The following is a 27,804-nucleotide window of genomic DNA, read 5'->3' as shown; positions in this document are numbered from 1 at the left end:
GGCTTAGTGGAGAAGCAGAGAGCGGCATCGAAGTCAGCTGCTAAATTCCTTGCAACGCGTGGTCCACGGACAACACACTATCCTCTGAATGATCAAGGCCGGAGAGCTGTGCGGCTCCGACGTCACGGTGCTTGATAACACTTCCTTGACAACGTTCTTCAACGCATGCAGTAGCCACGTTTACGGCACCGAAATCGCCTTTTGTTTCCCGCTAAGACTGATAGCACATTCACACGCTACTGGGGCTCTGCGTGGCCTCCTTACTGTGACGTCACGACCGAAACCTTCAAGTCTTGCCGCGTCTACGCGCTCCGTTTCGGCTCGAGTAAGCACAAGTGTCGTTCGGTGGTGCCTCTGCTGCGCGTGTGTTCGTGCCCTGGAAGCCACCGTAATAAATGCCTCGATGCGTTCAACGTTTCTGCCGAGTATTGCCTTACCCGAACCGAAACAGGGATTGTGTTTCCATAGGTGCCCTTCGAAGGCTGCTGGTTTCTCTGCATTGTACGCCCAGCGTTCCGATCACTGCTAGCATCGCTCTCAACACAAGGAACCCCTTTAAACGTGGCAAAAACACTCGGTGGCGAAATGTTTAGGGCAATTTGCGTATACACTGAAAAAAAATATCATGGACACCTAATTCCATTAATGTTGGCAATGCGGCAGCATTAACAGTTGGTGATGCCTGCCGGAAGTGACATTATTTCCGGTGCGGTGTCGTAACTTCCCTCCAGCAAATAGGAATTCTCTGGTCTCATGACGTCACTTGCATCCAGCCAATCAGCCAGTGAGAATGTTCCGACCTGCTGACGTCACTTCCATCCAGCCAATAAGCGAATTTAGCTTCCGCAGCCACATTTTCTTCCCAATGTGGCCTCTAATGCTAAATATTTAGGTTCAAGGTGACGTTTGCCAGGTAACAAGTTGAATCATCATTACCAGGCTGTTGCCCTGGGAACAGCGATATGTATTCATGACGTTAATCCCCTTTTGGGAATGCATATGTTTAAGGGAGAACATCTCCGTTAACTTCGGTTTCAATAACAGATGACGACGGTGTAACCAATACTGGAGGAAGTGCTCAGCTATCGAGAGTGTGCCCTACGCTCGCAAGATAGTGTCCGACACTGGACGCGCGCCTCCGATCGCAACTACCAAAACGCACGACGAGCATTGCTGAGAAACCAGGCAGCCAAAAAAAAAGAAGTAAGCGGCCACGGGTTCCGGCAGCTCTGCCCAGCGAAGCGTGCCCGGGGACAAGAGGTGTGGCAATACTGGAGCGGTGGAAGAAGGCCAGTGAGGGCGGGAGGAGTGCTCAGTCTCCGCTCTTGTGGTCGGCCTGCTGCGGCGCCCAGATGCTGGCCAGTCGCTTGGCGTGCTCGGCGGCAGCGGCCGCCGCAGTAGGCGGGGGCGGCGGGAACAGGCCCGGGTAAGCGGGCACGGCACCCAGCAGGGAGGCCGCCGCGGCCGCCGCCGGCGGAGGCAGAGGCGGATGCCGCCGGTAGTCCAGTGGCGGCGGAGGCTCCTGCAGCAGCAGCTGGTCCAGGGCTTGGAGTACGTCGCCACCGCAGCGGTCCAGCACAGCCGCCAGGGACGACTGAGGCTGTGGGAGAGCGGCGAATCAGCGGGCGAAATTAGACACCTTTAGCACGGCCGCTCGATGCAAAGCGCAAAGCGAGGTGCGGCCAGCCACGTCGCGCCGCCGACAATGGGTGAGCATGTCCTGGCGGAGTTTACAGTCGCGGCCGCTGTTTTCGGTGGGGGCGCCACTGTTCGGGGACAGGTCCCGGGAGTGGACTCCCGAAGCGCTCCTTGCTTCGTCGTGTTCGAGCGCGTTTCCCTTATAAAAATGGTCTATAGACTTTCTATAGACTTTTTATAGACTCTATAGCCATCCTATAGACTTTTCCTTTTGTCTATAGACAGTCTATAGAAAATCTATAGACTAAAGTCTATAGCTGCTTCAATTTCCTTTTGTCTATAGACGGTCTATAGACTCTCTATAGACTAAGGTCTATAGCCGCCTCAACTTCCTTTCGTCTATAGACTGTCTATAGACCCTCTATAGACTAAGGTCTATAGCCGCCTCAATGTCCTTTCGTCTATAGACTGTCTATAGACCCTCTATAGACTAAGGTCTATAGCTGCCTGAATTTCCGTTCGTCTATAGACTGTCTATAGACTCTCTATAGACTAAGGTCTATAGCTGCCTCAATTTCCTTTCGTCTATAGACTGTCTATAGACAATTTATAGACTAAAGTCTATAGCTGACTCAATTTCCTTTTGTCTATAGACGGTCTATAGACTCTCTATAGACTGAAGTCTATAACTACCTCTATTTCCTTTGTCTATAGGCGGTCTATAGACTCGCTATAGCCTAGGGTCTATAGCTGCCTCAATTTCCTTTTGTCTATAGACTGTCTACAGACTAAAGTCTATAACTGCTTCAATTTCCTTTCGTCTATAGGCGGTCTATAGACTCGCTATAGCCTAGGGTCTATAGCTGCCTCAATTTCCTTTTGTCTATAGACTGTCTATAGACTAAAGTCTATAACTGCTTCAATTTCCTTTCGTCTATAGACGGTCTATAGACTAAGGTCTATAGCTGTCACAATTTACTTTCGTCTATAGACGTCCTATAGACTCTCTATAGAATACGGTCTATAGCTGCTTCAATTTCCTTTCGTCTATAGACGGTCTATAGACTCTCTATAGACTACGGTCTATAGCGGCTTCAATTTCCTTTCGTCTATAGACGGTCTATAGACTCTCTACAGACTACAGTCTACAACTGCCTCAATTTCCTTTCGTCTATAGACTGTACACTATAGATAGTGAACTGCCTATAGACCAGTCTATAACAATCGTAATTTTATCTAACAATGTTCGATACTCTGAACTTCGACTAAGTCCAGAACAATGTCAATTTCTTTTTGCACTGTATGTTGAGGGGACCTGCATCTAGTGACCGCAACTATGTCGGGATTCCCCCACCTCCTTCGCTATTACGGAAATTAAAATGTATTGCGTAAGGCCATTACAACACCCTCCTGTATATTGTTTTCAGGAGCCTTGACAAGCTCCTTTTCGTTATACCGTGACGTATATTGTCAATACAATTAAATATTTAATGCTAACAAGTAAGCCAAGGAAAAGCAGCCGTTCTTGAAGTAAGGGCGCCCGCAAACAGTACTACATCGAACGAATACGCTGTCCCTTAAAGGAATCTGCTCGACAAAATTTCATTCCATCTTTCAATCGTTACTGTCCAACGTGCTGAAATCAGAAACATTTTATCAACGGATCTACATTTCTCTTTAAAACGTCCTGAAAATAAAGGGGGAAATAGGGGTGTGAGCATTCAAGGAAGCGCCCATCCCTTAGAAACATCTTAGATTAATCTCAAAGAGCCTGGTCCTCTCTGCGATTAACATCTGCCATTTCTACCTTTGCAGTTTGTATTCACGTGACTAAGTGCTGCGACGCAACAATCACAAAGCCAGTATTTTTTCGTTCGTACCCTTGCACCTGTTGCTTCGGAGCCGATGACACGCTGATGTGGCGCATATCAGTTCTCTAAACACGAACACACGCAAAAAAGACGTTATGCTACGTAACCTTATAATTATTATTTGAGAATTGTACCACATACTATTCGGTGGGAGATGCGGCGGGTATACCGACAAGAAGTTAGATTTCGGTTCTGTTTCCACGAAAACAATAAAATTTTTAGAGGGTAAGCGAAGAATTTAAGCTTATAAACCGGTTGCCTTCTGTGGTCTTGGATATCAGATCAAGCTGCGCACGGCAAGAGTGCGAGCGATAAAGATACGACCGTGAAATGGGTTTGTGTTTCACGTTTTACCCATTTTACCGCGAGACGGCGGAAAATCATTCGGGCTGCAAACAACCCTGTGCGTGGCTGCATCAATGGCGTTGGCGTGTTTTTCACGGATTACGTTTTCTTCAAAATCCAGCTTCATCGTCCACTTACGGTAAGTCTACACGTTTATATTTTATTCATTTGGTCTCCTAAACCACTCTAAGCAGAGCTATGTGTGCAGAACAGATTATGTGCGCAGTTACAAACGTCCTATCTTCGTTTCTAAGGCGGAAGCCATCGGGCTCTCGACTAGTGCCGCTTATCTCTGTGCCGCTGTCTACTAACGCGCGGAAAGGCAGTCTGTGCGATGCCCTTGATGATAAGCCGCTCCTCACGAGCTGTCTACTAGATTTTTCGTGTTTCAAGGTAGATGCGCGGCCAGAAATGTCGTTTAACCTGTGAATGACGGCCGAAATGGAACTGTGTGTTAGTTAGCGCCGTGTGAGCTCAATTTACTTTGCACCTCCGAAAACGTACTTACATACAGTCTCGTTCAGTGGTGGATTACATTTGTTTTCTTATCTTTGTGTTATCGCCTCTCTGGACCATGAAGTGCTGTTCTTTTTGAGGTGTGCATTGCTTGCTACGTATGGACGCTCGCTCGGTGCGCGTCGTGGACGCCGACGTTTCAGCAAAGGTGTCTTGTAACGCTATAGACTGGAGCGCGAGACGTTTGTCAAAGTTGTAGTCAAGCGGCGCTGGAGGAATGCTTGTAGTGTGATGGGTGAATACAATTCGTTGCCGGCGCGAATGGCCGGCGTGCTCAAACACCGCGAAGAACCCACGAGCTCCATCCCATCTCCCCTTCGTTGCACACGTATGGATTCGTCCGTGTCTGTCATCAGAGCCGTTGGCCGCCGCCGCTGGCTTGCGGGCACTTCATTTTGAAAGCTGGGTAAAGGTCGGCTCGACAAGAGGTGGCTTGCATTTCGTTCCGAGTGGTTCGTTCATGAATCCTGCTCACGCGTGCACAGATTTCTCGAATACCATTTGCGCTAGAGGCAAAGTATGTGTTTCTGATTTCAGACTGCTACGTAACGAAAGCGCCGATGTGACTCGCCGCTTATTTGCGCCTAAAATTAAATTAAGCTCTCGTGTTATTATAGCTGCGCCTGTAATTGTTTCAATGAAATACTTCCGACTTTGAGCACGTTCAATGCTTTCGCTGATTTTTCTAGCAGCGTTGGGTTAGGCTACCTCCATGCAATAAACACACCTCTTTACTGCGCTGTTGGGGCTGCACTTGAAGGAAAAACTAAGTGAATTTCAGACGGCATTTTATCGTGACAGTAATTTGCTGTCTCAACCTCGCGACTGCTTTTGAAACGGCGCAGCTGCAGCCTCTCTGTGCTGTATTAGTATTCTGAATAATGAGCACGGCATGGAAGCGCTGCAACCCGCTTGTTTCTAAGAGCGCGCGCAGATGTATGAGTATGCTGTTCCGTCTTTGTGCTTCAAGTTATAGGCGCAAATCTGTGGTGAACTGGTTGCTTCTGCCTGCTGGTTTTGTATAGCTTGTGCCTGTTTGAGTATCAGCTTAAGTACACTCGGCCAAATCTTTAACTGGCTCAGGTGTTGCATCGCTAAATGCACCTTGTAAAAAGGTGCCTTTTGGCTACACTGCTGGCATATTCATGTTGTAATTTAACGCGTGAGATGGAATTTCATAGTTTCTTTTTGTTAATATAATGTTTGAGTGGAGTACTTGCGTGTTTAGATCAAAGGTATCAAAATATTCATCGTCTGCCGCTATACGAAGAGCCGAAACAAGCGAAATACGAAGCAATGGTTCTGGTGGCGCATTTGCACTAATCTGGCTAAACGACTTGTCCGCCATGAAAGGAGTGGTACTTTGCCCAGAGAATGAGGCCATATGGACCAGATCCATTTCTGCGTATGCCGCTTGTTTCAGCTGTTCGTAGTGGCAGACGAATGTTTCTGATAATGTTGATCTAAACACGCAAGTACTGCACTCAAACATTATATGAACAAAAAGGAACCACGAAATGACATTTCACTCGTTAAATTACAGCATGAATATGCCAGCAGTGTAGCCGAAAGGCACCTTTTTTACAAGGTGCATTTAGCGATGCAACACCCGAGCCAGTTAAAAATTTGGCCGGGTGTACCAGGCTTCACGCAGGGTATTTTGAAGCGCTTCTTCTATAGCGGTTATAAGAATAAATGCTGCAATATTCTCCTTTTTGGATCTCTGTGTGAGGTGCACTGAATCTGTATTTTATGGAGGTGGCATTCTTAACAGCTCCTTGCGAGTCAATGCAGATATGTGGCACAATTGTTCGAAGTCTTCTGTTACAAATAATGTAAAAGGATTGCCATAAAGAGGTCGGTATTGGCTGTAACAGTATTGCCATACAGAAATCAGTATCAGTACTGGATTCAGAGTAGAGTGCTCCAGGGATTAGGGGTCTTTGTTACAATGTTTTATGACGACGCATATAATCTTTCGTGTATTTACTGATATGATTGAGCCGGCGTGATAGCTCAGTGGATGTCATGTTCGTATGGCGACCTGAAAGATGCAGGTTCGATTCCGGCCTAGGCGGTCGCATTTTAATAGAGGCAAAATGCTAAAGGCCTGTGTACTCTGCACAGGTGGCCGAAATTATTCCCCAGCCTTTCACTTCAGCGTCTCGTAGCCTGTGTCGCCTTGGGTTTTTGAACCCCATAAAACCAAACCAAAAGATCAAGATTGCCTTTCTAGAATGGCATAGCCAGGATATGCCTTCCATTGTAAAGCACATGTGTAGAGATGGAATGGGAATTTTTTTTGTCAGTTCCTCTTATATTATTTTTTTCCTTTGTGCTGTACAGGTAAACATGCCCGGACGATTTACTGCAGACAACAGGCCACAAGAATGCTTCTGAGGATACTAGCCGGACTGTTACTTTCAACTTTTATGTTACTGTGGTGCATTCTTATGGTGCATGTATTGCATATTCCCAGCCTGGATAGCTTGGAAATAAACTAAATTTGTAAGTATATTGATTGTTTCATGTGTGAACTCTGTCTGGTGACCTTTTTCAATTATTGTAGACAGTCTATATGCAGTCTATAGATAATGGTCTACTAATAGCTTAGTAGACAGAGGTCTATAGACTGTCTATAGACGAAGGTCTATAGCACTGCCAGGCCACACACCTATGGAATGTCTATAGACAGTCTATAGACATATGTCTACTGGACCAGTAGACTTTTGTCTGTTGACTGTCTATAGACGGTAATCTACAGGAAGTCTATGGCCATAAGTCTATAGGTCGTCTATAGTCCGTCTATAGACAAGTGTCTATAGACAGCTCTATAGGAAATGTATGACCATAAGTCTATAGATCGTCTATAGACTGTCTATAGACCTGTGTCTATAGACTTCCTATAGACCTATAGACTTTCAGTAGACATTTCTCTATAGACTGTCTATAGACAAAAGTCTACTAAAAGTGTATGGCCATAAATCTATAGACTGTCTATAGACCAGTCTAAAGGATTTGTCTATAGACAGTCTATAGACTTCATAGACTAAAGTCTATAGACAGTCTATGGACTTTCTATAGAAATTTTTATAAGGGTTGCGTCGTGTAAAACCGCGTTTGCCTTCCATATTCAATGCAAAATAAAAACCACTACTACTACTACTGACGTTCCTCATGTCTGCAGTGCTTTATTTGGATTTTCTGCTGTGCGCATGAGTGAGCACGTTTGCCTCGCGTCTGCGGTGCTGGATTTGGACTTTTCGCGTGCGCGTGAATGAATTGTTTGCCTAGTGTCTGCCGTGCACTCTTTGGGATTTTCGTGCATGCGTGTGTGGAGGTCAGGGACGTGTATGGGGCACGATGCCGCGCATCTGCCGTGTGCGCGTTTAGTGGGTATCATTAACTAATTATCATTACTGTTCGTACATCTACTGTTTCGCTCCTGTGCACCGTTAGCAAGGTAATGGAGCACTTTATTTTTAATCATATAAGCAGTTTTCTGGAAAATAATAATTTCTTTTCTGAGAGACAGCACGGTTTTCGACGTGGCCTATCCACGGTTACGCAACTACTACACACTACTAATGATCTCACGGTAGCTTTGGATCAGGGTGGGCAAATTGATATACTGTTCCTCGACTTCGAAAAGGCGTTTGACCGAGTCTGTCACAAAAGGTTATTACTTAAGCTAAAAAGTGTATTGCAAAGTGAACAAATTTTGAATTGGCTTGATTGTTACTTATCCAATCGACAACAGTATGTCTGCATTGAAAACTCACTTTCTTCATCTGCCCCTGCATTATCCGGTGTACCACAAGGTTCTGTCCTTGGACCTCTTCTTTTTCTGATCTATTTAAATGACCTGTCTTTGGATTGCTCTGTACAATGCCGGTTCTTCGCCGATGACTGCATCGTGTACCAGGTCATCGAATCTGTGCAAGATCAAATTGTGCTACGTGATTACCTCTCTGCAATTAACAGTTGGTGTCAATCCTGGCGCATGAACCTAAATGTCTCTAAATGTGCCCACATGATGGTCACAAGAAAGAAAAAACCGTTAATATATACTTACAAATTTAACAATGCTGATGTCAAGCGGGTTCACAACTTCAAATATCTTGGTGTTATAATTGACTCCAAATTAACGTGGAACGCACATGTTGAATATGTTGTGTCGGCGTCACTAAAAAAGCTGTGGTTATTAAAGCACCGCATGAGGCACTGCACTAGTGCAACAAAACTTGCAGCATTCACGACACTCTTTAGGCCAATTCTTGATTATGCTGACACTGTTTGGGACCCTCATACTAAGAAAAACATCAATCACATTGAAGGGGTACAAAAGAAAGCACTTCGATTCATTTTTAACGCTTACCATAGAAGTATCTCTGTTTCAGACCTGAGAACATGAGCTGGGCTCCCGTCGCTAGAAATGCGCTGTAAACTACACCGCCTACACATGATGTACAGTATTGTCAACCACCATGTCAAAATAAATTTTCATACTTACATGCACTTCAACGAATCCAGGAAAACGAGAGGCAAGCACATCAAAACAATTGTAATGCCGCAGGTTAAAACTAACGCCTACCGCTCATCATTCTTTCCTCGAACCACAGCCGAGTGGAACGCCTTACCCTGTGAAGTAGCTGACATGCCCTCAGTTGAATCTTTTGTTACGGCCGTGTCATCTTACCTATGATGCAGCAAGTATTTCTTTACAACGCTTCTTGCTTTGCCGTCCGCCTTTCAAAGTGTATTCCTTCTTTCTTTTTTTGTGTTTTTTGATTGTGCACATTCCTTCGTGGCTGATTGTCAATAGCATGTTTTCTTTCTTTGCCGCTGTTAAACTCACCTTAGCAATTGTTCAAGAACAATGTATCCACTCCTGCTTTGACTGCCAAGAGGCAGTTGGTAGTATTTCATAAATGAAAAATAATAAAAAAATACTACTACACCATTAACTATCATTACTGACTTTTCAAGTAACCATTATTGACAGCTGCCGCGGATGCATGGACGGACGGACACGCTGGCGAGTCATGAGCCATAAAAGGCTTACGCCTTAAAAGTAGATCGAAAGCTTCAGGCGCATTAATGCAACATCCTCAGGTACAGCCGCGCGCGCCGTCGTGCATCGTATAGGCGGCCTTTATGGACAGCGTTCAGGCATACACTTCCTGCCTGCTGCGGTGATTGTGACATAATCGGCGTACTCAATGACTACTTAAAAATACAATCTTTAATGAGCAAGTAGAAAGCGCACTGTTTACGTCTCAAACAGTGAGCAACGGGCGTACCGACGCAGCTGTCGCGGCGTTTCCCTGCGAGCAGTTGTCCCCGAGCAGTGGCGCCGCGGCGGGCGCACGGAGAACTAGGCCCAAGACACCGTTTCTGTGCGACGTGGCGGGCCGCACCTCGCTTTGCGCTTTGTATCTAGCGGCCGTGCCTTTAGCATAACGTGTACCGCGTTACCGTTACCGGTATCAGAGTACCGGGAGCCCACGCGCAGCCAATGAGCATGCGCAAATCTCCTTGAAGTCGCCAGATGGCGCCACGTACCCGGCAGCTACGCGCGCGCCTGCAGCGCTTGCTTGGACCAATCAGCGCTTGCTCACCGGCGGCGGGCGGGCTCTCGGTACTCCGGTAACGGCGACGGTAACACGATACACGGTATGCTAAAGGTGTCTGACACCTCTGGCATACCGTGTACTATGTTACCGTTACCGAAGTACCGGGAGCCCGCCCACCACCGGTGAGCAAGCGCTGTTGGGTTCCGGTGCTGCAGGCACGCGCGTAGCTGCCGGGTACGTGGCGCCATCAGTAAAATAAATTGTAAATTGGTTTTTTGAGGAATGGAAATGGCGCAGTATCTGTCTCACATATATCGGCGGACACCTGAACCGCGCCGTAAGGGAAGGGAGGAAGGTAGGAGTGAAAGAAGAAAGAGAGAAAGAGGTGCCGTAGTGGAGGTCTTCGGAATAATTTCGACCACCTGGGGATCTTTAACGTGCCCTGACATCGCACAGCACACGGGCGCCTCTTGCGTTTGGCCTACATCGAAACGCGCCTTAAATGCGATTTGCTCACGGGCATTAGCTGCGCGCGCTTCCGGCACTCCGGCACCGGTAACACGGTACACGGCAGACGGTATGTTAATGGCCTCTTTTAGGCCCCCTTCGCATACAGTGTTACCGTTACCGTTTCCTGAGCACCGGGAGCCACGCGCCGCCAGTGTGCATGCGCAGATCGCCTTGAAGGCGTCAGATGGCGCCAGGTACCCGGCAGCTGCGTGCGCGCCTTTCATATCGGGACCAATCAGAGCGTGCGGACTGGTGGTGGGCGGGTTCCCGGAACTCCAGTAACGGTAACACGGTATGCTTAAGGTGCCAGTAGTCTTGCCGGTAGCGAAGTCCCTGCCGGTCTAACCACCGGTCACGGTCCCGCGGCTGAATTCCGATATGGCCTAATGTTTCTAGTAGGCGCGCGCGGTGAATCGGGTGCACAGCCTTCGTTATAAGTATAGAGACCGAGATATTTAATCCTGGGCCATTGCTGTCTGGCTCGTTACGTGTCTCCAGCGTTCCAACTCTTTCGAAGACGAGACAAGCTCTCGTCCTTACCCTTCCGAATATTGGGACTTCCACGCATTCTACAGAAGCCACACTAGGCGGCTTGAAAGCAAACACTTTCGTCCTTTTTACTTCGGTAGCGGCTGCACAATAAGGGACAAGAAGAGGGTCTGTTCCTGGTCCTACTACGCATCTCCTCACTACTGCCGTCTCGTATAGCCTATCAGTTAGTTACTCAAATGTCATTCAGGACAACTTAGAACGCTACAAAATATTGAGGTTTATCGTTGTAGTCGCGTTAGATGTTCGTGACTTGTGAAATATAGCGATCTCTTCAACTGGTTCCGAAAACGATTTTATCTATCAGGCTACACTCCTATTAAAGCACATCTTAAGTCTATTTAGCACATCGTTAAGCACATCGTAAGTCTATTAAGACATCGTAAGTCTATTAAAGCCGCTCGTAAGTCTGCCTCTTGTAAATGAATGTTAATGCAATGGCAGGCATTGCAAATCCCTTCAGCTGCCCGGGGTGTGGCGCACATACGTCGTAACGCGGTAGGGGAAGCCCAGAGGGCTCTCATACGCACCCTGGTGGGGAACAGCCTGGCCAGGGTGTCCAGCGGCGAGCGGCGGTGCGACGCCGTGGAGCGCGCGTCCAGCGCCAGCGGCTGCTCGGGTGAAGGCGACCGGTCGCTGCTGTCGTCGCCGCAACGTGCGCCGTCCTCGGCGGCCGTCGAGGTTGGCGCCGGACTGCCACTGCTCCCGCTGGGCTCCTCGGACGACGAAGCGTCCGACGGGGGCCCGCCGCGCTTCCAGTCGGCCGCTGCGCCATTCGCCACACCCCAGTTAAGTGCACCGTTCGCCCCGAGATGTCATCGTCCGTGTGACACAAAGCTCTCTGTCCCCCTCAGTTGCAGAGCTACCCGTACCGCTTGTGTACCAAAACCTGACTCTATGATTGAGTCGAAACCTGGAAGCCAGCAGGTGGCCACGCCCTCTGCTCAGCGCTGCCAAAATCGTCTACACAATACTACCAAAACATCCCGCGGAGTTCAAAACTACCTTCCAAATGCTGCCAAAACCGAGGTACGTTCAGCGCTGCAAAAAACACATGCTCAACGCTGCCAATTGGCCTCACCTGATCATCGCTGACAAAACTCTCTGTGCAGTGCTGCTTAAACCACCTTCTCAACCTACTGAAACCAGGTTTTCGGCCAGTCCATTTCAGAACTACTAAGCGCTACCCAAAGCAACAAATTTAGTAAAGGAAGCAAGTTTTTGGGCGCTTCCCAGCTCACAGACGGCGCCACCATCTGTTGACATCCTGAAACTTATTTATGGTCATTGCCGGATTCTGATTCGGAGTTTCCTAACTGGAATGATTAAAGAATTCTGAGCACGACATTCGCGTAACATGCGCTTTCGTTCACGCCCCCTTCACTTCATAGGGAACACCACTGGACGATTAAATTGCGATATCAAGAGCCAAAAGGCGCCTTCAGTCGGATGTACAAGCAAAGAAAATTATAACTACAGTACTGTACAAAAACGCTGCTTTCTCGACGTGTGGAAGTTAATGATTCAAGGCCAAAGAATGCAGCTGACTACGAATAAAACGTCAGTAAGACAAATATGCGAACACAAGTTGCAGCGTGCTCTGGTTGAGCTGGTTTGACAAGTTTTATGAGTTAGCAACGAGGTAAAGCGGTTGCAAGACGAAAGCGGGGGAATTCGGAAAGCGCAGAGCACTTCGTATGCAGAGCACACCCGTTACCCGTTACGCCGCAGTAATGTGCAACACGTCATGTGCGCAAGAAGTTGAAAAGGCACAAAAAGAAAGCATTGGCTCAGAGAACAAAGAACGCTTGCAATCACTTCTCTCAATAAAATACTTCTGTTTCAGGATATAATGTCACTTCATGGAGAGTAAAAGGCAGGCTATTGCCCTCTGACCATAACGTCGAAGAAAAATAAAGCACGGAACTTACTGACTTGCGAAAATAAATAACTTAACAAAAGACTCTAAAACTTACACAAAAGCTAGCAACTGTATATCCTTTAAGTGACCCAGTCGTCCTCAACAAAACACCAGTTAGTCATGCAGTGCGGCATAAGCATTTGAATAAAAGTTGGAGACTACGGCTACTTTAAGCTGCAGAGACCTATCAACAGTGTGCGTATTATCGGTAGATTAAATTGCTCAACGCCATTCATAGAAGCTGAGGCAATTAACTCCTGGGCTCTCTCAGCGCAGGAAAAAAAAAGGGGGGGGGGGGGGGGGGGGATAATACAGCGAAGTCAGGATAGCTAGGACATAAAAGCCGTGAAATAGGACATCTCTATAGTCTCATCAGCCGAAGTAAACGGAACACTGCCCTAAAGCAAGCCAGAAATGTGCAAACAGCCGGATAAATATGCAACACCCTGTTGACACAAAAGACTCGTTTAAGCAAACGTATGCATACGTATCAACACTGGGTAGCATTGCTCTCGCCAAAGACCACCCGATCTCTACTTATATTGTCCTAGACTGCTTGCGAATGCACATACGTCATATCTCAAGGATTCTACAGCATCACCTTGCGCCCTTGCCACTGCAGAGACCACATTCTGCATTTGCGAAGGTGATAACGACGCAACAGTCGTCGATCCCACAACAGTTCACCCCGGCAGCACTACCTCCCTCTCCTCTGTGGTGTACGCGGCTCCCATGTGTGCGCCTTGCTATTCCGGGGATAGCGAAGAAGTCAAATTTATCGACGCCAGCCATTAAGCAACTGACACTGTCCATGCTCCACTTCGAATACTGGGACCGTACTCACGTCTATACGGATGGATCAGTAACCTCTACTAGTTCTGCTTGCGCTGTGGTCGTTCCTGCGCGACAGACTCAAATTCACCTACAAATTTCGCATCGGACTACCTCTACTGAAGCAGAGTTGGCCGCACTTCTTGCGGCGGTACAGTATATCTCACAACAATCACCTCAAAAATGGGCTGTTTTCTGTGATTCAAAAGCTGCCCTACAATGTCTTCGCTCTGCCTTGAGACATAGCGACCATGAGCAACTTATAGCGGAGATACGATATCTGCATCACCAGGCAATCGAACAAGACCATGAAATCATCTTCCAGTGGGTACCAGGCCATAGCGGCATTGTTGGTAACGCCTTAGCTGACGATGCTGCTCGATCGGCTCACGAGACAACCAACACTGTCCGCATACCACTGACAAGAGCTGACGCAGCAAGGCACCTTCAACTGCTCGCCCGAAACCTGACTGTAACGTCGTGGTCTGCCCCTGGAGGTTGGACACCCCGCTCGCATCACTTCAACCTCTTGCTCCAACATCATATACCATTCGGCCTCCCCCGCAGTGATACTACGCTGTTGTGCCGCCTGTGGCTGGGAGTGGCGTTCACAAACGCCTATTCCCATCTCATCTCAATGGCTGACTCTCCTGCGTGTGGCCAGTGTGGTTGTGACGAGACGATCAGCCACCTCCTCTGTGACTGCCCTCGTTTTGAGCGAGAGCGCGGTTGCCTAGTTGCTTCTCTGCTCCGCTTGGACTCGCGTCCTTTAACAGAGTCTAACGTTCTGGGGCTTTGGACGCAACCTTCCAGACAACGGAAAGCGGTGAAAGCGCTCCTGAATTTCCTAAGGGACTCGGGGTTGCATTCCCGCCTATAATCTAAGTTTTCTGTGCGCGCCCTCTGTCCCTGTGACATAGTGGTCGATGGACACTTGACAGACTCACTTCTTTGCCGCTCTTTTTCCTTTTTTCCCCTTTGTTCCCCTCCCCCAGTGTAGGGTAGCCAACTGGGCATCGCCTGGTTAACCTCCCTGCCTTTCCGTCCTTTTCTCTCTCTCTCTCTCTCTATTGCTATTTGATTATCTTTTCGTTCATGTATGCGCCAGTCTTCTCTTTCACGTGGAATTTTTCATTGCAATCATCACGTTTTCTTTTAGTCTCAGCTCTATATGGCGAATTTCTTGCGGACAGGGTTGTTTTTATCTCCTTTCAGTTTTTATGACATGCTAGCGCTGCTTAATTCCTTAGACCTTCTACGTTGGTGTTTGTTTGCCTTGTTTCTTCTGAAGCATTTGTCTTTTTTTTTTTAGATATTGAAGTAAATAAGCAAACTATAGTGCCCTTGAATACGCATCTGCTTCTTTATTCTTCCTGTCTTCGCTCTTCACTGATCTGCATTAACGTATTGCAACTGAATATTTTAGGCGCAGAAAATATGCTGCGATTCCTTCTTTAATTGTTTCATTCCTTCCTTTCGCGCATTGCCATTTGAATTCCACGACCAGCCTCTGGCTATAGCTCCAACCAGCGTTATAAAACTTTGCGCGCAATATGCAGCTGTACGCAATAAAAGAAAATATAAAACAGGAGGCACATACTTGCGCTTTCGATCGCTTGACATATACGCTTGCCGAATAGCAAGCAACCAGGCTTCGCATATGCCATGAGCCGCTGCTCCGATTCATGGCTACATTCCGCCGCCTCAACTTTCACCGCACACGCACTTTCCGAGCCCCTTCCAACGGAGCCAACGTCACACAGAGAGAGAGAGAGAGAGAGAGAGAGAGCGAACGTAATTGCGCCGAGGGGAATCATGCTCCATCCGCCACCTGCAGGAGCGCACAAAAGGCGATATTGGAAACGCTTTTACCTCGCTCTGCTACGCTTCCCCCGCCGTTTTGACGCCACGCAAGCACGGAGACAGCTTACGCCGCGTGCGGGACTTAATAACGAGGCGGGACAGAAATTTAATAAGCGACATAGTTATCCGAGCCCCGGGGAATGTCAATAGGTGTCGCCCGCCCCCGCTGGCCACGCTGCGCCGTATTAAAGGAGCCGGAGGAATGCGGCCGCTCTTCATAAGGAGGAGGTGAAATAAAGGGCTCGCGCGTGTTAAAGCTCTGCTGCCAGCGTCGCTGTCGCCTCCTCATATTCTCGTATAACAAACTGTCAGAAAGTTAGATGACGCAGTGGCGTAACTGCTCCGGCTGCCGCTGCAGCTGCGGATATATGAGGCGTCGCATTCCGGTCGCGCCCCCCTCCTCCACCTTGGCACCCTTCCCGCGTCCTCCTCTCAACACGCCCTCTTTCTCTCTCTTCCCTTCCTCCAGCAAGCGCTGCTTCTCTCTCTCTCTCTCTCTCTCTCTCTCTCTCTCTCTCCCCCCCCCCCCCCCCCCTGGGTTCTCTCCCCAGATGGAAAAGCCATTGTGCGGCGAGTCGCGAGATTAATGGGCTGGAGACCTGTGGGGTGGGCCCTGGAGGGAAGCCCGAAGGCCGCTTCGCCGCTCGCACCCGCGTCCTGCAGAGAAGCACGCTTTGCAGAGCGTTGCTCGTCCCAAGGAGGCTCCGTCGCCAACCGTAGTTGCCCTTGCTCTCCGCATTTCCCTTCTCCTCCTCAGTCCTTCCAGAGTGGACGGCCCGCGTCTGCTTTGCACGCCTGCAAGCCTTTTGTGTTCACCTCGTCGCTCGGTCACATCTTGTCGCCCTAGAAGAGCGACTTCTCTCCCCCCTTTCCCTGCCCGGCGCCTTTTCTACAACGGCGTGCATATTTGCCGCTGCTGCGGCACTGGTGTCGCCCGTTGTTCGCTCCTGTTGTTGTCCTCGTTGTTGTCGTCGACGGGCCTTTCTGGCCTTGTTGCCGCGAATGCTATATAAGGAGGAACTTTTTCTTCTGAGGGTCGAAGGGTGTTATGCTTTCAGTGTCCTACTTAAACGGCCTTTTGTCGAGCCACTTTCCTATAGAGTATTGCGTTTACAAGCGTGTCGTGCGCATTTCGGAAGGAATTCATATACACCTTCGGGCAAGAACAGAATGAGCTATATCATTTTTTTTTTCTGCGTTCATGACCTACCGCTGTTCCATTCGCTTCCGAATATAATTCTAAAGTGGTTGCGCCCTCTCCCTCGCGTCGTGCTGCTGATATTATTGAAGAAAAAAGCACCAGGAATGCTTCTATGATAGAAATCGCAGCTTCTTCTTTTGTTTAAACGTAACGACACTTGAAGTTGAAGCTGAAAGTTTATTGAGGAATTCAATCAAAGTTACAATTGTATACAGCGAGTAACTGCCGCACATAGTAACTGTCGCACATAGTAACTGCCGCACATAGTTCCACTTGAAGCACCAAATGAGTCATCTGAGCGGCCAAAAGTAGCATGCATCTTTACATTGTATAAGTTTTTAGGTATGGGAGCTACAGCCCACAGCGTTCTTTCCTCTTAAAGAGAATTCATGTACCAAAGCAACTGCAACTGAACAAATATTTTATTCCTTATATTTTAGAAAAGTGCCCGAAAATAAACTTACAATGCTGTAATTTAAAACTTATTTATAATTATAAGCTCTATGGAGAACTTTCGGTGGCAAGAAATAGCAAATGAAAAGCAACAGTTTGCTTTCATAAAAAAATTCCTATGAATCTCAATGAGTCTCACTTTTACGCCTTTGAAATGCACAGTTTTCTTCACATCACTCGAAAACATAGCGGACTCAGAAAGCAGGTTGAAAATGCAAAGAATTCCCTTGGCGATAAACTACAAAGCCTAATTACACGATTGACCAGGATGCCACCCTTGTGTAAGGTACTGAATTTTTTTTCTTCGCATTCATGAAAGTCACAAAGATTCTGTGTCCACCTCCTGACTCGAGAAAGAAGCTATGAGGAGAATTATCGATTGATGAAGTCACCGCTCATCCCGCTCCCTTTAGAATCGCGCCAATAAAATTTGCGAAATGAAGGCTAAAGTGATCGGTGAGCCCTTTTTTGAACATGAAATAATTACTTATACTCATCTTTACCAACGAAACACTGCTTGTCTCTCGGTTTATGACGGCACTGACCCCCTTTATACGTAACAATGTGCTCCTTGTACCAGCGCCTGGTAATGTGCTGTCTTAACTCGACGAACTTAACGATTTGAAATTGTTCGTATCTTTTAAGCGAAGACGGTAGAGGTAAGTGTTAGTTTTGAAAATTACGATAAAGGTTACTGTTTAGCAATATAGTAAAAACAGAAGATATCATCGCAAAGGGATGTTTATCTATCTGCTACCAGATCTTTTATAAGCCTGGAATGTAAGTGTTTTCATTCGGTGCAAGGTAGAAGGGGTGGGGGGGGGGGGGGGGGGGGTGGCTTACGCAAAAATTTCGCCATGCACTCAGAGTATGCGACGTTGGTGCATAGTTCTAAACATTGCGTAGATCTACAATGTATGGTTCATAGCTGTAAGCACTCTATTTAGTTATATTGCAGCAAGGTGTTCATATTTAACAGTTATCTTTCTGCCAGAAGTGGGAATGGTAGAACACAATAACAAAAATTTCTTCCATATTTGTTTAGGCAAGATCAACGCAAGAGGAAGCAGATAACGTTACAGCTTTGGTGTCGTGATTACACTGATAAATGTCACCTAGGCACTAGCACAGATAAAATATGAGCACTTTAAAAAAAATACCTTTGCGCTAACGTCTGCTACCCAATAGACGGAATTTCTTACATGGAACCGAGTTCAATAATATCTCACAGAAACGTGGAGGAAAAAAAAAACGAGATGCTAGCTATTGGAGGTTGCAGTAGCGCATAGTTGCATTTGAACTGTTAATATTTCAGTCAGTAAGTTTCCATTCTAAACTTTAAGCCGAGATCACATATACAGCTTCTTTCCACATGAATAGTAACACGACCGCCAATTTCATTTAATTAGTTTAAAGTGAAATTACAGCCGGGAAAGAGCGGCAGCTGGTTTGAGTGCGTTGTGGTACAAGGCATTTACCAGCGCAAGGGCGTGCTATATGAAAGAAAACTGTCCGAAAAAATACTTTACCACATTGCCCTTGCAGCTTACAGTACGAGCATTACTGGACAATCCATTTATTGAGATTTCGTTTAGACTAACAAAGTCTCAGTCTGACGTATGCGATTTCTCTTAAACATGCAAGAAACGAGGCAAAAAAAAATAATTTCGTGGAATCACGTCGATGCCGTAAGTGTAAAGGTCGACGTGGGGAACGTTGTCTCTCTTCCTCTTTTTTTTTTTTTTTTGCAGGCGAGTGCATAACTATCGGTCTACCTTGCATACGTTTGCCCCTTGCTTGTTGAGGCAAGTTTCACATGCACATCCTTGCTTCCTTTTTCTGATTTTTTTTTAAGGTTTAATCGAGACATGTGATTGGTGCGATTAAAGTCACTGGGAAATTTAAGTGCCGTTATTTGAAGTTCAATGGCGGAGCGTTCGTGGTCTATAATCAAATAGAATCTTTATTCGCAAGCAATTGGACGCATCGCATTGGCTGCTCGGACAGAACCGCAGAACTCGTGCAAAAGTTCTAAGAAGGGTTCGTATTGTTAATAATGAGATCAAAAGCAATCAAGCAAAAGCAAAAAAAAACTAGAATAAGATTAACGAGCTGCACTAGCAGTTAGCATGCTGTTTTAGTATGCCAAAAAATCCTTAGTAGTTATTTATTCTTGTAATGTATTGCGGTAGCGCAATCCAATGCTTAATTGCATTATACGTAAAAGAATAAGTGCCATAATTAGTTATAACTCATGCTGCCCGTAGAGCACCTTCATATGAGGGTGTAGAGCAAGTGGTATTATGTTGTGGAAGCGTAACTGCAGCTTTCCTTTGCAATAGCATGACTGCGCTCAAGTGGATTCTGGTGAGTACAAACTTCCAAACTGAAGCCTACTCCACATTGGGGAATTCCTCTAAACGAGTTAAACGAAAAACTGGAAAGTTTGCGAACCCAGGCATTTCGTAGCGTAGCTTCGCGCTTTGCTTTCAGTGCAGAGCCCTTCTACAAAAACACATTTGCAACCTACAGATGCGCAACAGGTCAGCGCGGGTCGTCTCAAGCGGGGCGTGCGTCCGAGGCTCTCGGAGGCTCTGTCCTGCCGATCGTCTCTATCGAAGTGCAACAGCACACAGGGGACGGAGACACAATGGGACGCCCCCGTCAGTCGGGGTTAATCCAGTTGGCGCGGCCATTCTTCACCGGCAGGCACCTGGAGCGCCGCCCTGGCGGCGTGAAAGGGAACACGGACACAATGAAGGCGCTATTGTGCCCCAAAGCGGCCGCTTCCTCCTTCTGTCCCCGAGGGGTTTGATCATTGTCGCCAAGACGGGGGTGTCTGGTTGCCGACACGCCTGTTGAACGAGCGAAACCCCGGCGCCCGACAGTGTCTCGCTTGGGGCCATTGACGCAGGTAGCCCGGGGCTCCAGACATCGTCGGGGGCTCGCGGGAGGTATAGCCGCGCTGTGTCTTCTTGGTCTTTGTTCGCACAAGCCCTCCCGAGCTCTAGTTGAAGTGGTATAAACGCGAGCGACAGTTACGAGCGTCGTAGAGAGAGAAAAAAAGAAAGAAATTCCCGTTCTTTCCGGTCCCTTTCACGAGCCCTTCGCTGTGTGTGCCAACCTGTCAAGACGTTAAGTGGCGAAAAATAAGCGTTAAATTCGCGTTCTTCTTCTATGGTCCTTCTTCATACTTGCCCGCTTATCAGTGATGACATCTTCCTTTTCAGCCTCCCCCTTTGGCTTCTTTTTCTCCTGATGATGTCGTTGTAGCAGGCAGAAAGAATTTTCTGCCCCCCCCCCCCCCCCCCCCCCCCTCAGTTCACAGTGTACGCGGGCGCGTTTTTCGAACAACGTTCAAAACATTCCGAGGCCACAAGCTTGTCCAATGCGCGAAACGTTCGGTAGCAAAAGCGAGCCCAGTGATGTGGTGAAAAAAATGGGGAACGCAATGTAAGATAGGAAGGCATGCCTGAACACCTATTTGAATCTTGTCACTGGCCTCAGACCTCTCTGGAGACAACCGTACATGCAAGTGCCCTACGCCTCGACCTGTGCTACGTTTCCGCAGACAGCCTCGCCGCCGACGCCTGGAGGTCACTATCGCACACTGCGGGCCTGCATTTCTCCACAGCTAGAAATACGATGATAACACTCATATGTTTTGGAACATACACCTGACTCTCCCTCCTCCATTTTAATGAAAGAAAATTCCATCCCACAACTGCAAACACAAAGGAAAATCCCGAGACTAAAATTTCTATTGAAGTTGAAAAACAACAAACTTCTCAGGAGTTCCCAACCTAACCTTGCACCGCTTAAAACTCGTCCTACGAGTCATCATCATGCACATTATTTAACTCCGTGTCAAGAAAAAACTAATGGTTTTAAGTATTCTTTCTACCCGCGTACTATTGAAGAACGGTACAAGCTGCTTTCCGATGTGATCATGTTCATTGATTCTATTGACAGATTGTTAGGGCCTGCCGTGTTCTGTAAATGAATAAATAAATAAATAAATAAAATCGTCAGCAAATAGGTGAATGGAAGAGAAAATGTTTGGAGTGGTGCCATTTCTATACGGGGTGTTTCATCTAAGATTGTACACAATTTTTAAAAATAGGCTTTATGAGTTAGAACAGCGTTTTTTTTTTTTGGCATAGCATTGTCAGCGGTATGGTACACCGGAATATGCTAAAACATGCCAATTAACAGGCTGGTTAGCTAATAATGAATAGTTAACTTTCCAACTGTTACTGTTAGGCTTCTCAACTATTGAGTGGCGTGTAGCCCACCGTAATTAATATCTGAATCAGTTTTTAGAATTTCCAAAATACGGTTACCCTCGACGCTGTGGCCCAACGAATTATGGATGCGTCGAGCCAAAATACATGCGCTTTCGAGAAGCTTGCAGGCAAAGCAACCTCTCCAGTGCACATAACTTGTCGAAGTAGCCCAAATTTGTTGGGCCACAGCGCCGAAGGTAACCGCGTTTTCAAAATTCTAAAAACTGATGTGAATATTAGTTACGATGGACAGCACGCCTCTCGATAATAAGGTGCCTAACAGTAATAGTTAAAAAGTTAAATATTCAATATCAGTTAACCATCCGGCTAGTTAGCCTGTCTCACCTATATTCTGATGTACTACACCACTGACAATGTTATGCTGTTCCAATTCAAAAAGCCTATTTTTAAAAAGCGTGTAAAGTCTTAGGTGACACACACTGTATATTAGAAAAAACTGTCGGTCGAGGACAGTGCCGTAAGGCACACCTGAAAATTGCTGTCGGCTGTTTCGGAAGTCACAAATGCACTCCTAAACCGAGGATGAAGGTTAAGTCATAAAAGTTTTGAATATAGTCGTTCTAGCTCAAAAATTCTATTTTTAAAACTCTGTGAAATGTTAGATGAAACACCCCGTGTAGAAATGGCATCACTCCAAACACTTCCTCTTCCATTCACCTATTTGATGACGATTGTGTTTATTTATTTATTTATTTATTTATTTATTTATTTATTTATTTATTTATTTATTTATTTATTTATTTATTTATTTATTTATTTATTTATTTATTTATTTATTTATTTATTTATTTATTAACAGAACACAGGAGGTCCTTAGGCGGGCCCTGGCAGGTGGGGAAAGAGTAGCAAAAGTATTGACAGAATACAGTAACTAACGTGTCAAGGGCAACAATAGCGAACTCACATTGCAAAATAGTACAACGGAATACATGAGTCATAACCGAAATCAAGAAAAGGGAGAATTTTTAACTGCAGAAACCTGGAAACATCGCTCGAAGTGTCAAAATCATTAAGCAGTTCGTCAAGAATTAATTAAATCAATCAAGTCGATGTTACTTGTTAGGTGCGAGGTGGCATGCGAAAGAAAATAATATTTAGACCAATTTAATTCTAGAATTATAAGGGGTTATTTGTTGTTCCTCCCAATGCATCGTCAGACGGGTATCAAGTGGTTTCAGGTAGGGAAGGGAGCTCATTAGCAACTTATTGTGTTTTAGCGAGAACAGAAATTTAAGTCATTGAACCTTATGTCGCGATTGTAGTGCTGGAGTATTGTGCTCCTTCAGAAGGTCAGTTGGCGAATCCGTTCTCCGATATTTTGAAACTACCTCGGCGGCGAACACGCATCTGGCGACGACGGCGACGCCACCTGGCGGAGCTCGGCTGAAACGGTTGCTAGGTTGGTTGGTCTGAACGAGCAACTTGGCAGCACGAAGTGTCGAGTTTCCTCCTGAAAAATTTGAGACCCCTCAGGATTAACGATCCTTTCCTTGTCCCAAATTCTATGTCGGTGGTGCAGTACCTGTCGCAGCAGAACCCTGGAAATTGTAATGTACTTAGCGTTGACGTTGAGGATCTTTTCTATTCCCTTCCCCATGCTACCTTAATGAAGTGCGTCCAGGAATGCATCGTCGAAGACAATGATGAGATCGCCTTCAGAAACGCCTGCAGCATGACGGTGGAGAGTTTCCTCGAGCTACTTTCAGCCTACCTAGAATCGACCTTCATCATGTGGGAAAACAAGGTGTACGTTCAACGTTCGGGAGTGTGTATCGGCTCTCGGGTTGCTCCAATTCTCAGTGATATTTTTCTATCGAAGGTAGACAGGAATCTGGAAGCTGATTTGAAGGACGTCACAAGACGAATTTTCAGGTATGTAGACGACTACCTTGTCTTCATCAAAGGGGCCAGTAGCATCCGAACGACGCCTGATATTCTCAAGATCTTCAAGGATAGAGGTCAGGGCCTCAACTTCACTTTTGAAGTGCCAAGAGAGGGTTGTATCCGGTTTTTGGACCTGGAGTTGAAGTTAACCAATCAGCATGTTTGCTGGGTGTATGCTCCAAAGGCGGGGAAGCCCCTTCTAAACTTCCAGTCCCAGCATTCAAGACTTGTCAAGGACGGCATAGCCATGTCCGGTATGACCACAGCCCTGAGGCAATCGTGTCCCCACCGACTTGAGGAAGGTTTTTTGAGGCAAGTGGCCAGACTACAAGAAGCTGGTTACCCTCAAAAGCATCTTGCCCGGCTTACGGAGCGACTATTGCTAAAACTGAAGCGCGAGGCTTTCCCCTCGGTTCAGGAACCAGCGGACCGGCCACGCCAGAAGGTTGCATGTATGCCATACATACACGGGCTGTCTCATCGACTACGGAAGATTGCAGCTAAGCATGATGTGCAGCTGGTTTTTTCAGCTGATAACAAGGTCGGGAGAGTGTGCGCGGCAGTTCGGAACAGGCTAGACAAGACACTGCCTCGAAAATCCCCGCGGGAGTGTACTGTCAGTCATGCCAGCGATTTCACCGCCTGCGAAAAGGGGGTTGTGTACAAGGTGCCATTGGCCTGCGGGAAGGTGTATTACGGCCAAACGGGCAGGTGCATCAATGTGCGGCTGCAGGAGCACAAGAATTCACTGGACTGCAGGAAACCGGTGTCTTCGAACCTTGTTTTGCACTGCCGTGAGTGCAAGGATCTCGGGACCAGCAAGTGCTCGCCGATCCTTGACAACACTACGATTGAGTACAAGAATGACAACGTGTTGTGTAGGGAAATTTACGAGGCATATAGTATCGCCAAGGCTCATAACACGTGCGTGGCCAAACCGTCCGTTACTATACGGGAAAAAGAGGTAGCTTATCTGGACAAGTGCTTTGCGTCTTGATAGCAGGAGCTGGCGGTGACTGTTGTGTTTAGTTTTCTTCTTTTGGTTTTTGACCAACGATTTTATCGCACTTTCTTCCTTTATAATTCTACGTGTTTTCGAATAAACTTCCAGTTGTTAGTCAGCGCTCGTGTCGTCTACTCTTTCGGTCCTTGTGTGTCGCGCTAAATTTTTTAAGATGTATGTTAACCAACTCGCCCAGTCTGCAGCGTTGAACTACATAAACCAAACCTAATTTACGCAGTTACTTTTTATGGTTGCTGTTCCTTTTGCTTAAACTTTTTCACGACAGTATGAGGCATTAAAGGCTTTCGCCTTATTAAGTAAACAAAACCCAGTAGGGAATTGGTCGAGTTGGGGAATCGAACCAGGGTCTCCGGAGTGGGAGACGAGCATGCTAACCCCTCCGCCATGCCAGCTCGACGGTTTGGAATGAACAAAGGCGTGTCTAGTGAATACGGTGTCTTCGGGACCCTCCCCCGCGGGACCTAGAGAACCTCAAGACCTGGGAGGACTGGGAGATCCTGCTGCGCTCGGAGGACCCGGCCGTGCAGACCATCGCCACCGGCCGGGCTGCCAGTGTTATGGACCTCAGGAACATAAACACTTGAGTGCAGTGGGGCCGTGCGGGAACCCTGGGGCGTGCCCCGAATTCCTTGTACAATAAAGTTTTTCTCTCTATCACTCACATCTGCCTCCACTCCCTTACGGCGAGGTTCAGGTGTCCACCGATATATGCGAGACAGATACATTTTCTATCCTTAAAAATCAATTTACCGACGAGCAAGGCGTGGAGCCGAACGGGGCAATGGCGTTCTGTGGACTCCCTGGCAGCGTTGCAAGACGCTGTCGCGTTCCACTCTTAGAGGCGAAGGTTAACATCTAACCACACATCAGTGGCACAAGCAGCAACACCGCTCTTAAGGCTTTCGCTTCACCGCACTTTAGGTCAACAAAACGCCCCCCTGAATATTTTGTGTGTAAATATGCGATCCATTCTCCATAAACCATAAACCAGCCAACCTTCCACCGAGATGTCAGACATAGTGCGCCATTTCCTTTCCTCAAAAAACAATTCGCAAGCATTTTACCACCACCAAACGCTCTTGCGATTTGATCACCCCGATGGCATTTAGCTTTAGCGGCCTCTTTGGGCCTGTGTAGCGCGTGTGTGTTTTGGGGGGACTATGCCTTAAACTAAGTTCATTTTATGATGGACATAAAAATCTGGCGCAACTAGGGGAGTAGTGCTCCTTAGTGGCTTGCAACCACAGTGTCCTAAAATATATGCACAAAGAAGTTGCACTAGCCTTGCAAAACAACCAGTGTGCTAAAGGTCGCCCTGTGTCAGAACATGAAAATCTTTAGCTACGGATGGTTCGGTCATCCATTTGCGTTGGTGAGAAATCACAGGAGTTCGTTGTCTCATAGCTTTTTTTGTACCGAGCGACACTAGTCGCTGCCTTGGTGTTTTTGTCTTTGTGAGGGACTATGGTCCCTTTGTATGAATAATCAGTCCAATAAACTTCTCTTGAGAGGAGTTCGTTGTCCTAATCAGGTGAAAAAAAAATGTGCTATGGATTAGTGCAGAACGGTTTGTCTTCGCGTTAACATGCACTGAATCAAAGTGCTCGGAATCCTAATGAAATATGTCTACGTGGAGCGCATATGACAGTTTATCAATTTTGCTCGGAATCCTAATGAAATATGTCTCCGTGGAGCGCATATGACAGTTTATCAATTTTCCTCAACAGAAAAGCGCACAACACCTGTATCAAATAAATGGTAAAATCGTTTTTGAGGAAAGGAAATGGGGCAGTATCTGTCACATATCTCGGCGGACACCTGAACCACGCCGCAAGGGAAGGCAGGAAGGTGGGAGTGAAAGAAGAGAGAGAGAAAGAGGTGCCGTAGTGGTGGTCTCCGGAATAATTTCGACCACTTGGGGATCTTTAACGTGCACTGACATCGCACAGCACACGGGCGCCTCTTGCGTTTCGTATCTTACGGTTTATGATTTACGGTTTATTGGGGTTCAACGTCCCAAAGCGACTCAGGCTATGAGAGACGCCGTAGTGGAGGGCTCCGGAAATTTCGACCACCTGGAGTTCTTTAACGTGCACTGACATCGCACAGTACACGGGCCTCTAGAATTTCGCCTTCATCGGAATTCAGCCGCCGCCAAAAGGCCTTGGTTCAACGGATGCGGGCGGCGTTGATTGCCAATGGGGCACCGGAATAGGGGCTCCAACTAGTATTGTAAGGGGAAAGGGCCAATAGGGGCCTACCCCAATCACCTTTCTGTAAAAAATTTAATTGCCCATAAATGTTTTTCACCGCCACCAGCCGGGTTCGATCCAGGCTGCGGCGGCTGAATTTCGATGAAGGCGAAATTCTAGAGGCCCGTGTACTGTGCGATGTCAGTGCACGTTGAAGAACCACATGTGGTCGAAATTTCCGGAGCCCTTCACTACGGCATCTCTCATAGGATAGGATAGGAAAGACTTTTATTGCTCTAGAAAGGTCTTGTGCTAGTACAGACGAGAAAGAAGAGGTCCATCGCCTCAGTCGCTTTGGGACGTCAAACCCAATAAACCATGAACCATAAACCGTAAGATAAGAAACGCAAGAGGCGCCCGTGTGCTGTGCGATGTCAGTGCACGTTTACGGTACTCACATAGGGGCAGAAACGTGGAGGCAAACGAAAAGGGTTCAGATTAACTTAAAAACAACGCAGCGAGCTAAGGAAAGAAAAATGATAGGTGTAAGGTGAAGAGACCAGAAGCGGGCAGAGTGGATAGGGAACAAACGCGGGTTAATGACATCCTAGTTGAAATCAAGAGGAAGAAATGGGCTTGGGCAGGGCATGTAACGCGAAGGCAAGATAACCGCTGGTCTTGAGGGCATCGGAGTGGATTCCAAGAGAAGGCAAGCATAGGAGTTTGCGGCAGAAAGTTAGGTGGGTGCCCGAGATTAAGAGATTTGCGGGGATAAAGGGACCACAGCTGGTAAAGGACAGGGTTAATCGGAGAGACATGGGAGATGCCTGTGCCCTGCAGTGGGCTTAGAAAGCCTGATGATGATAATGATAATGGCTCTACTTGCAATAATTTGTTTTCAGCCAGTCTTGTTTGACGGTACAAACAAACACCTTTGTGTGACCCTACCGGCAAGCTTCGATGTCCTATAAAAGCAAAAGTGCTTACCCAATCGCCCCCCCCCCCCCCCAAGAAAACAAAAATTCAGCGGGCGCTTTGGCTCTCTAAAGTGCTGCAAGGCGAAAGCTTTTCCTGGCGCACAGTTTGTTTTTTATTTTATATTTTTTCATATTTTATTTTTATT

The 27,804-nt window shown here is 47.0% G+C and overlaps 1 protein-coding gene across 1 annotated transcript in view; it reads right to left on the bottom strand.

Annotated features, from left to right (window-relative positions):
- Nucleotides 1-1,040: 1,040 nt before the first annotated feature.
- LOC149366056 (doublesex- and mab-3-related transcription factor A2-like) overlaps nt 1,041-27,804 on the bottom strand; it is a 49,236-nt gene continuing 22,472 nt past the window's right edge. The window contains exons 2-3 of the mRNA XM_089548028.1: nt 11,536-11,771; nt 1,041-1,600 (exon numbers count right to left, since the gene is read on the bottom strand). Coding sequence (XP_089404154.1) covers nt 1,313-1,600; nt 11,536-11,771 — 524 coding nt within the window. The 3' untranslated portion in view covers nt 1,041-1,312. The remainder of the gene's footprint in view (nt 1,601-11,535; nt 11,772-27,804) is intronic.

Source organism: Amblyomma mixtum, chromosome 1 (assembly GCF_055824585.1).
Source record: "Amblyomma mixtum isolate Tamu chromosome 1, ASM5582458v1, whole genome shotgun sequence".
Lineage (NCBI taxonomy): Eukaryota > Metazoa > Arthropoda > Arachnida > Ixodida > Ixodidae > Amblyomma > Amblyomma mixtum.
This window is presented reverse-complemented; position numbering and strand designations above follow the sequence as displayed.